This window comes from Metopolophium dirhodum, chromosome 8 (assembly GCF_019925205.1).
Source record: "Metopolophium dirhodum isolate CAU chromosome 8, ASM1992520v1, whole genome shotgun sequence".
Classification (NCBI taxonomy): domain Eukaryota; kingdom Metazoa; phylum Arthropoda; class Insecta; order Hemiptera; family Aphididae; genus Metopolophium; species Metopolophium dirhodum.
The window spans coordinates 27,366,119-27,378,457 of NC_083567.1; the positions used below are offsets into that span (position 1 = coordinate 27,366,119).

General features: G+C 30.0%; 1 protein-coding gene across 1 annotated transcript; it reads right to left on the reverse strand.

Moving 5' to 3' along the window:
- Positions 1 to 2,939: 2,939 nt before the first annotated feature.
- LOC132951471 (coiled-coil domain-containing protein 42 homolog) lies at positions 2,940 to 11,258 on the reverse strand. Its single transcript, XM_061023296.1, has 7 exons — positions 11,039 to 11,258; positions 10,135 to 10,345; positions 9,745 to 9,909; positions 7,625 to 7,792; positions 7,276 to 7,425; positions 6,940 to 7,158; positions 2,940 to 3,157 (listed from the first exon to the last, which is right to left on the reverse strand). Exons 1-6 carry the CDS (start codon positions 11,146 to 11,148, stop codon positions 6,967 to 6,969), a joined length of 996 nt encoding a protein of 331 aa, XP_060879279.1. The 5' UTR covers positions 11,149 to 11,258; the 3' UTR covers positions 2,940 to 3,157; positions 6,940 to 6,966.
- Positions 11,259 to 12,339: the final 1,081 nt, after the last annotated feature.

A 12,339-nucleotide genomic window follows, 5' to 3' on the forward strand; every position in this document is an offset into this window, starting at 1 on the left:
TAACTCGTCGACACTGTTATAGGTACTCGTTTTATAGTATAATATTATAGACTATAGTAGGTAGGTGCCTACCTAATGACTAATGAGTAATAATTTAATAACCCAAGTGTTTACAATACACGAAAACATGATAAAAAAAAAGGATAAGAGTAATGAGTTTATGTTTTAATAATTAGTTTATACTGAATGCATACTACTACTACAGTAAATGAGTATGTACAGTGTACATCTATTATACTATAGCCTATATAGGCACCTATATGGCTATATCATAGTCGAATTTGAATGACCTACTCATTATATTATTTTGCATACTAGTTGTTGTTTCTTACGACCGGCTTATATTGAATGCTTATTGTTTCCATAATCAGTTTATTATTATATTATTATCGCATTTGTAGACGTTCAAATATATGCAAGGGTATTGGATATTACAGCACAGGTAACGCTAGAAAGTTTTATTTTTCAAAAAGACCATTCACAATATTCTATAGATTACCTATACCATCGAATTTTAAATGTAAATACAACGTTTTTTTTATGGTTTTGCTTATAAAAGTTGATCTATAAGTATATTTTTTTTCGACAGCTATTAAACCACTAATATTTTGACAACCAGCCACATGGTATAGGTACCTGGTACACCGTAGAGGCACACATCATATACTATCATTTAAATAAATTAGTGCTTAGAGTTGACGATATGTCGATATGTGTGCAAAGTACCTATACCTATGTATTAAAGTACTGTGGTATCACCCGTATTAGACAATACGCGGTAAACCGCAACTATACGCCTTACCCTCGTATTCTCTAGTTAATGACACTCTCTAAAGATAATTAGAATGGCACTGTTAACTCTTTGAGGTACGATGGTATGCGCTTGTCAATTCTTAGTTCGTTCCTATCTAGTTGAAATGGCTCAAAGATTACATATGCCTTGGTACGTAGTATACATAGTACGTATATCCCGGCGCTGTTCCTATAAAAGGTAAGAACGTAAGAATGACTAAAATAATGTTTAACTCGGGTTTTCAGGTCGGAAACACTTTTATTGTATTAAAACAAACATAAATAAAACACTTAGCAAATTCAGATCGCCTAGCCCGTACTACGATCGGCGTTTCACACGCACGTCGTATCACTCAGCGACAACGGGGGCCGTGCCTGCGCGTACGGAGGTGTTATATAGAAAATATTATTGTCGCCTCAGCACATTATTGCTTCGCTGGCCTGACCTATGTCAATAATTTACAATTTAAAATATTCCCACCTATATTACATTATATATTAAATAATATTATTTTGACGACTGTCTGCAATATACGACAGTACCTACTTATAACTAATATTAACATTCCATGAATATTCTATATTCTGTTTAAAGGGTATTATACTTATTTTAATCACTTCCATAACCATAACACTAACCTAACATTATATTGTGGTATAGATAATATAAGGTATACAAAATACAATTCGCACGTGATAAACGTGTAACCAGGGGCACCATTTGAGTTTTATAATAGGGGTGCCAAAATTTAAGCAGGCCAATTTTTTTTTTGTCAGGTCACTTTTAAAAAAATAGTAAATACAGATATTGTTTATACTGAATACCCCCACCAACAACTACCGGTGCCCGACGTGCGTGCAGTGCCGTCAGTCCGTTGTGAACTATTATATGCAGCCAGTTCCAATTAGCACCACAATAATATATGTGTTTACGTACAATTTATTTGAAATTGGTGTATACTTGTTGGACAGTTTTGATCGGCGACCGTCATGCTCGATCGAGTGCGAGAGTTGTAGAAATTGGGCTCGAGACGGCCGTCGGCGCATTCTAAATTTTAATCAAGGCCAATAAGACACAGAAAAAAATAGGGGAGCCAAAATATACCCAGCTCCCCCCCTCCAAATGGCGTCCCTGCGTGTAACAATTAAATATTACAATCAGTGTTATATATAGCTATAATGTATATTAGATAATAATGTATTAATGTATATTTGTATTAGAAGATTTATATTAATCTAAAATTATTTGAAAAAAAATGCGAATACTTTATTAAATACGCCACGTATACATATGCATATATATTATTATACTATAATATATTATGATTTATGAATGGTGATTAATAAGTTTATATTAATTGTGTGTTGTATTTTTTAACTAAAAATCTTAATTTAATTATTTTTTTTTTTGAAAGTATAATATAAATATCACATTAGCAAAGTCAGTTGTCTCATCTGTCATATACACACTTTGAGTAGGTAGGCGAGTAGCATTGTATCATAGTAAATAGCATATTGATATTATGTGTTGTTAGGTATAAATAAATAACAACCTATATATAAGTACCTATATAACATTTGAATGAAATTTTTTTTCAAAAATGTGAATTTGATTCTTACCTACATTACGAATAAATCTGTTGGTTGACGATGTTTTTAAAACAAAAATAATATCAACCGTTTATAATTTATTATTTTACATGTGCACCAAATATATTTCAGGAGACGACATTCGGGCGAACGTGTATAACATGACTTTTTACGTTGATCTGATTGAAACAAAGGTGTCAGACGTTGTCAAAAGCTTGAAAAATATGGAGCCGATGTAACATGTTATACTTTTATAAGACATAAGTTATTATAACCAAATGTTCGAATTATCACATTGGAGGTAAGCATTAATCAATATACTGTAGAGACGTAGAGTGTAGGGTGTAGGTGTTTAAATTATTTAATGGTTATAATTTATTAATTAATAACAATAATATGAATAGATAGTTAAATTGTATTATTATTTAAATTGCGAATTAATTAGTGACCTGTTTGAATTATATTATATGATTATTTTCAATTATTAAAACGCATTCAAAATATTAAATACTTAATATTTCTTTTTGTAATTTTGTACAATGTTTTTTATCGTTCTATTAAAATTAGGTATACATTTTTATAATCAATATAATCTACAATAGGTACCTAATATATAGATATCATGCAAACGATAATACATAATATTATAGTTAACATAAAATATCTATATAATATACATAGGTATACCTCGTTAGGATTTGATAATATATTTTACTCAAATATAGTACTGTGTGCCTTTTTTCCTATAATATTGAGTATTGTATTATTGTATCATCTGTAACAAAAAATATAAATTGAAAAATGTTTTTCGTGTTACATTGTATACATTTAATTATATCTATAATATAATATAAAATACATTTTTTTACTGATATAAGTGATAATAAAGGTTAGAGAGTAATTATTCTTCTTCCTGCGTATAATAATATGGTATTATATGTCCTATTCTAAATATTGGCTTTATTGTAAATTGATAAGGTATAAATTATTTTTTTAATATGTTTCGAATTTTGACATATCTACCTATAAGGTATAATAATCTACCTATTTTTCTTTCATAAGGAAAGCACAATTTAACGACTGTCGTTTTTTAATATAAGACTTTTTTTTGGGGGGGTAACCCGCGGCAACATAGGCCATTGGGTGTGGGGTAGGGCACTGTAGGTTTTTATATTGGGTAGGTTGGTACACGTGTGTGGTAAGACTTTTTTATAAGATACTATAGCTGCAGATCCTGTGCACTATGTTGCCCATTAAAAATGCCAACTCTTTATGAATAATATGTTTTATTTTATAATATAACGGTAACTATAACAACAATTTTAAAACAATGGCAACCAATAATTATTATTATAATAGCTTTGAAACCCACGGCAACCATTTATAAACAAAAATTTCCATCGGAAATCTCAAAATCCCTGTTTGTGCACTTCCTGGGGTTGGTCCTCTCTCTTTTTAAATTAGCCTATATTCTGCGCAGAGATCAAACCTATCTCTGTACCAAATGATCCCGTGACTTCGTTGCCCGGCAACCAATAATTTATTATTATAATAGCTTAAAAACCCATGGCAACCATTTATATACAAAAATGTCCATCGGAAATCTCAAAATAGACCCAGAGGTCTAATCTATCTACTGTTGGTTGGTTGCCTTGGTAATATAGACACTCAGCAAAGGTGGGCAAGTTAATAAAAATAATTAATTGTGGAAAGTCGAGTTAATTAAATTAAATTGTCTTCAGTTAAGTTAAAAGTTAACAAAAAAAAAATTTAACTAGATAAGTTTAAAGTTAAAATAGAAAATAAAATTAACTTAACACAGTTTATAAAAAAGTTAATTTTTTTTCAAGTTACAATACGTATACTAGTCATAAACTGCCCTAGTATTTTGTTATACACAAATATTTACCAAGACTTTTAACACTGTGTAAAAAAATAGATTATTATAAAATTTAATTCGAAAATTAATTGGGTACCAAAATCGAAAAATTGTTAACGAATCAGTATGTCTAGTTGATTACGCATGACACGAAAATAAAAATAACTTAACTGCACGACAATGATAATTAACTGTAAAAAGTTAAGTTACAATAATTAAAATTTTAACTGAATGAGTTAATAAGTTAAAAACAATAATAATTAACTTAACTTTAACTTTTTAACAAGTTTATGCCCGCCTTTGACACTCGGACACTCAGACACAGACATGCATTCATTTTTACATATTTAGATGATTAAAATTGGATAATTTACATAATATATAATAGGTACAATATAAAACAAGTAGGTACCGCACTAACACTGCTGAACTGCAATAGGTGTCTAGGCTCTAGAGAGTCACTGTATGTGTTAAATTTGAATTCAATGGTATAATATTTTTTTTACTTAATGAATAATATTTTATTGATATTTATAGAATAAAAAACTAAAAATTGTAATTTGAAAATGTCTATAAACAACTCAAAACGAGTCTAAGTATTTTGAAATTATCATCCATGTAAAATTACCCGTTTGGCCTAGATTCACTTTCCTATCAGAAAAGATGCTGTTGATGAAAATGTCTCTAAAGGTGATGACAGCTACAAATAAAAATTTAAAAGAAACAACACACAGATCATTGCATATCAGTACATTCATGATTCATCGCTTCACTCAGAATTTAAAAAGTAAACCATAGCAAGCTACTTGAAATTTTTCTTCTACAATGAAAACCTATGAGTCTTAAATATATTGTTGTTAATAAGTAATCATGACAACGAAAACTTTATAAAAAATCGGTCAAAAACTAAAAACGTGTATACAGCCCAAAAACATATTTATGTGAAAAAAATTTCAAGAAATCCCGCTTTATAGAAAATGTGACCATCTATTATACTACCTATATTAAAAGTTATATTTATATAATTACCGAACTTGGTCATTTTCAAACAAATCATACAATATGTACGCCGTGAGAAAAAAAATTGCCTATATACAGTTATATAGATAGGACCAAAATGGAAAACTCTTCCACTAAAATGGAAGTAATTCTTAAGTAAAATTTCAGCCTAAGTCTGATAAAAACATTGTACATACCATGTAAGCTAATAGACAAATATTATTATTTAAATCCCAGTTTATCAGTACAATAAAATATATAAAATTATTAGATAATTAATAATAAATGATCACAGAACAAAATCCATTCGTCTTTTGGCAAATTCGTCAATTACTTCTTCACAGTCAATACTAATATTTCTATAACAATTAAGTAATGCAAGTCCATTTAAGCGTTCTTCGGATATTCTTGATCGCATCTAAGTTTTTAGTCGGCGAAGAGAAGAAAAATTACGTTCCGCAGTTGCTGAGGTGGCTGGTAATGTCAGGAGTATAAGAAAACAATTATAAATAATTGGAAAGGTTTCGGAATCACATCATGGCGAATCACGGCGAACGATGAAAACGGACACGGCCGAAACGCTATCGGCAAAACAATACATTTTATCGGCTGCCGAAAATAGATATAATAGAAAATCTACCAGTCTACGGGGGGGGGGGGGGGCATGGCGCCTTGCCCCCCCCCCCTTGGATCTGCGCCTGACACATTTGCACATGCACTTTATACTATTATAGTAATTAGTAAGTATACCTAACAATATGTTTTGGCTGAACCACAAGTCACATCTAACAGTGTTACATAATAATAGTTCTATACGAATTTACGAAAATTGCAGTGTTCGAACAACATTCCTTATAGTGCCTAATTATGCAGATATAGGTACAGAGGCATAATGACCCTGCAGTAATTGAAAAAAAAATGTGAAATCAAAGGACTATATTATAATAATAAAGATTTTTTTTTTTAATTAATAATGAATAATGATAATATATAGTACTGCTAGATTGATGGCTTACATTTATTTATTCATATAAACATCATACATAATATTATATATTATATTGTATTGTTTAAGGTGTTGACGGTGTTGTTACACTATAGTTAAACTACTGTACCTATACAGTTATCAGTTATTATCCATATTTTGTCCTCTTTATTTTACTTATGATTTTAATTAAGTGTTTCTATATTTATTGTATGATTTAACTAAATTTAATTGTATAATTATGTATTTATACATTTCTTGGTCCGTTTTCTAAAGGTTTATATTAGATATTAGGTATATATTAGTCAATTATTTTATTGACAATGTAAAAAAAAATGTCTATGTATTTTATGGGTTTTTTTTATGTAAAAATAAATTGTAAAAATTATGGTCTGCACTTAAAAAGTTTAAAATCATTTAAATTGTATTAGTATGATCGTAATATAAATAATATGAAGCATTCTGTAAAGTAGCTATTGAATATCTATCCCTTATTGTCAGCAAATAATTTCTTATATGTTAATGTTTTAGGTTAATTTAAGATAATCTTTGTGCCAGTATTGTTTGAGCTTAATTAGATCGTTGTTTATATTGTTGGCGATTTATTGCTAACCAGTTGTTAAGCCATGTCGTAAAGTATGTTAATTAATTAATAATATTAATCATTTGCAGCAGTATAATATTTATACAGTACCATCAACATGCCAAGCACAATTTATTTTCAGTTTCTCAGAATCTCCCTTTTGTTCATTTTTTCTTTGATTTTCTCGGCCATATTCAATACTTTAGCCAACTGTTGGTATTCTTCGGCAATGAACGCCAATTGAGTTTCTATGTCTGGTATTTTGTTAGGCACAGATTTTTTTACGCGTCGACACATTTGTTTATAGATATTCCACACAGATGCGGCCACCTGTAACATATAACTATAATATTGTAGACACTCAGCACTCAGGACGATAGCAATCAAATTCGTAGCGATATAATGTAGATATCATATTTTAAAACACTTTTAAATATTCATATTTACCAAGTCACCCTCAATTTTCTTTTCTTTGGCCACATTTTCAATTTTTCGATAAGCCAGGTCGGTCTTGATCATCTCGTCTTTCAGTTTTCCCAACGATTCGACGACATCGGCCATTTCAACAGACACGTGCTCAGCTTCTTCGCTGGTTTCCTACATAATATTGTAGGAAACGACAATATTTATATTTATTACCAATTGTATCGATATAATATGCATACCCACCGGTTTTGATATGCGAGTATATTGTGATGGTAATAAATTACACATGTATACATTTTATAATATTATAATATAATTATAGTACAGGTAGGTCTAGCTATACTTGTATAGTTATTACTATTAGTTATACCTTTGAACGTCTGAACACGTCCGTCGTCAACCGTTTCAAATCCTCAGTCTTCTTTTCGTGTTTTTGCGCCAATTCCTTCCGTATGTTGATCAAGTTTTCGTATCTCTTTATAACGTCATCTATGTTTCTAAACTCTTTCGACTCCTCCACTACTTTTTCGAGAAAATCCTTGAAAATAAAAAAAATAAATAAGTATAGGTACCTAAAATAAAGTTCTATAGAGTTCTGCAGAATATGATATTCATTTTATGATGGCTCGCTCAACAAGGGCGTCCGTAGGGGGGGGAAGTAGGGGCAGTTGCCCCTCCTTGGCTTTTTCTGGGTTGATTATCATGACTATTATTGATGATTTTAATGTTCTAAAAAAACTTAAAAATGCCCCAACACTTCTAAATAGTGCACTAAATTATTTTTATTTTTAATATTAAAGATATAAATTCGGTATACTATACATTTTAAACTTTTAAATGATTGTATAAAAGTTTTACAGACAGAACTTTTCATTTGAACTACTTATTTAAAATAAAAATGAACTATTTTCTTTTCTATACTTTAAGGTTTAGACTTTAGATCATATATTTATTATAAAAACCATGTACAAAAATGTGCAAATTCAAAAATAAAATTTAAAATTTAAATTTAGAAAAAACTTAAAAAATGCTCCAAATATCTTTAAATGCAAAAAAATATCTTAAAATTTAAAATCGTCAAAAAATTCAAAGTAGGTACCTATGTTATAAAACAAATATCACGTAGCTAGATTTTTGAAAACAATGCAAAATGCATATAGTTTTCCCAACCTCAACTATTACCATTGTAACATAAAATATCAAAAAATAAACTTGTAGATTTTGAGCGGAGCGAGGGATCTAGTGGTTTTACAATGGTGTAATTTTTTTTTTTTTTATCTTGTACACAAAATTTCTACTAGAAAGAGTGCTTTGATTTCAACATAGAGTATCTTATCTTTTATCAAATTGGATCAAGATGGTACTTTAAAGAGGTCATTTTTCGATTTTCTCAATAGTTATTTAATGCCACGGGAAAAACACCCGACAAATTAGAAAAAACCACTATAAATGGGATTTTAATTTCTAACGCTTTGTTTATCACCATAGAAACGAATACAAATAAAAATAAAAATAACGATTTTAGTTAGTTTGTTGTAATTTATAATATTAATTCAACTTACAGGCTATAATATAATAACAATATAAAATATTCTGACTGACACACCGTTTCCGCTCAGAATCGTTTTAATACAATCCATAATGCAGTGACCCACTTGTAACCTACTGTACAGCAGAGCAACATCCACTTACCAGCTTTTTTTTAAAAATAAAAGCATTTTTTTTTTTTTCTGAGTGATTTTTATTATTACACTCCATTATGAACGTCAGAACTAAGATCGTTGCTTTTATAGATTACTTCGTGGCCCGTAAAAATGACAACTCTTAAAAAAAATATGATTTTTCAACTGTAGTAGGCAATGTGCGAAAATTTGATTTGATGCATGCTTGTACCTGATCTGCCCGATTAATCAATGGTAATATTCCTGAGATTAGCGCGTTTAAACAAACAAACAAACTCTACAGCTTTATATATTAGTATAGATGAGATGTAGTGGTGGGAGTGTCAACTAAGTTTTTACTTTTTTGATAAAAAAATTAAATGTTTATAGATGGCATACCTACAATAGGTTCAACTTTTTAAGTTTATGGTATTCAATGACTGAATAAGCTAGAAATATTAAATTTTATAAATTACCTAAAATTATAAAATCAACGGTAACATTTTATTTATCAAAAAAAATGTATTTGATAATTTAAAATTACATAACAATTAAAACTATAGGATAGATAAAACGTATAGGTAATCCATAAATATTTTTACATTCCTTGTCTATATGAAAGAAAACATGTCACAAAAATACTTTATAACTAATAGGATAGTGAGACAAAAAATTTATAAAAAGGAAAATATTTTGCCCTCCCCTTGACAAATTCCTGCGGACGGTATTTAAACATTTAAACTCGATTTTTGTACACCTACAAATCAATAACGAAAAACTCAAAGTTATAAAGTCGTGAAATATAATTAATTATACTTATTTTATTTACTTCGAACGGCTTTAACTCATCCACGCTACGTTGCATCCCATCGGCGGCCTCTTCGAGCTTTAATATTGATTGCTGCATCGGTACGGTTTGCTGTTCGTAGCGTTTCGTTTCTTCGTTATCTTCGTTTGTCTTCCTCGTGAGTATTTCGCATTTCAATTCGTTTTCCTACATAGGAATAAATAACTTTACAACGGTAGTCAATAATTGTAAGCATGACTGTGTGTGTGTGTGTGTTTTTTTTACTTATTATTCATTAGTTATTACTTATTAACTATTGTATTTATATAGCTAGGACGCTAGGTATACACAAAAATATATAACATTATTATTTAATACTAGGTATAGTACCTACATCATTTTATATTATACACCCATTTAGTTTCATCATACCGAAGAAAACTGTTCGTGTCTCAACTCTTCTTCTCGCAGTTCTTTAAGTTTCTGCTCTAGATCTTTCCACTTTTCCTTCATCTCCCGGTCAAACGCTTTTTTTTCTTTGCGTTTGATTTCCAGGCGGGTTTTTGCTGCATCTCGCTCGCGAATAGCTATTATTAATTCATTGTCAAGTGTTTTCGGTAACGTATCCCATTCTGGAAATTTTCTATAATAGTTTAACACACCATAATATTATTACCTATACAGTCATTATTTCAGTAATAATTTTAAAGGAAAAATAAATATACCTGATTAATTAAATACATTTAGATACTCGTAACAACTAATAATAAAACATCATTCGTGCATAATCACATATTACACCGCATGCTTATAGCTGAAAACGACTTCACTCTATTTCCTCTGGTCACATTTAAATATTTAAATACTATATTAATTAGAAATAGTTTTAAACTATTTCAACTATTAATGTCTATTATCTATTGCATGTTCACTATACTTTATTTCATATATTATTTTGTACATTGTGCTACCAGCTAATGTACACGCTAATTATTATTCATGTTACACTCACACTGCCATTTGGCGTTAAAAATAAAATAAAAATATTCACTAGGAAAAAAATATTGTATAACATCTCGAAACATCATCATATTCAAGTTAAACAGAGAGTCAGGGCCGATGCGTTTTCAGTACAAGATCATGTCTCACAGGAAAAACTCTCACGCCTCATGAAATAGGCACAGATTCCGATTTTTTTATGAAAGACTAAGACTTTATATATAGCCATATAGGTTTCATTATAATATCACGATCTTAACTCTATTTTCATTTTTCAATAGTTGTAATAAACGTGTATACGCCTAAGTATTATGAGTGATAACTTTTGTGGACTAACTTGATAAAATTGTTCGACTCAGCTTTAACTTGCATGTACGTGTTCACTGCTTTAACGCAGTCAGCTTCGATGTTTATCATCTTCTTCGGCTTGATTTTAGGATCTTGCATTTTAAATAACCGTCTATTATTAACACAATTTAAAAAAAATCAGTACATGTATTTGATAAATGTTTAATCTAAATTTAAATACAATTCTCGGAAGTTTATTGAATATTGATGTAGTTTACTATATTCTACTTCACTATCACTGAATCATGGTTTATTTTCAGAGCATTTCGTTGCAGTCTAGTAAAAGTGGTCTCCTAGCAACTCTTTATTATATAATCGATGATATAAAATATAACAATACAGTTAAATTTAACTATACCTACTTGTATAAGTAATGCCTTAATGATTATAGGTACCTACAGATTATAGGAATTTACATCAATATTGACTCGTAAACACGATTATATTTTCATATTCTTACCTACACAATAATTAATAATATTAATAGTATATTTTGTCACGCCTGCGCCGAAAGTTTAGTTTTCGATGACGGTTGAAGCGTTGGAAAACGACGTTTTTCCGTCCAGCGGGCGGTAAAGTGGCAATCTCCAAAAGTACCTGGTGGTAAAGTGGAAATCCCCAAAAGTACCGGGCGGTAAAGTGGAATTCCCCAGGGATACCGGGCGGTAAAATGGAAATCCCCAAGAGTATTGAGCTCAGATATCACGAGTATTCTCTGAACAAACCGACATTAAAATCTATACTACGGTCCTCATTAAACATAAACTTTTGGTTACATCTTATATTCATATTATAACATCCTTGCATGACGCGTAAACATTTTTCTTTCATGAAATTGTTTTCGTATAATAATTTGGTTGTTGCATAGATCCCCCCGCATAATGCATTACCTTTGCCTTTATTACATTTTGTTATTCTTATTTTATTTTGATATCATAATTATTATTTATACTGAAATCTGTACCACGGCCCTTACAAAACATACACTTCTGGTTACATCTTACATTTATATTATAACCTCCATGCATGACGCTTAAAATAAATAAAACCAAATCGTTTCTTTCATGAAATATTGTTTTCGTAGAATAGTCTGGTTGTTGCATAGATCCTAGCCTGGATTACCTTTGCCGTGATGGCGCGATCAATGAACGCAGATGCGTGACAAAAAATAGTATGTGTGGCTACTGCGGGAAGGCAATTTCAGTCGCGAGCTGAAAAAATGTCTACCAGAAAATCAAATTAAATTTTAACTATTGTCTGAAGTTGGACATCGGATATTTTCCAGTAAAA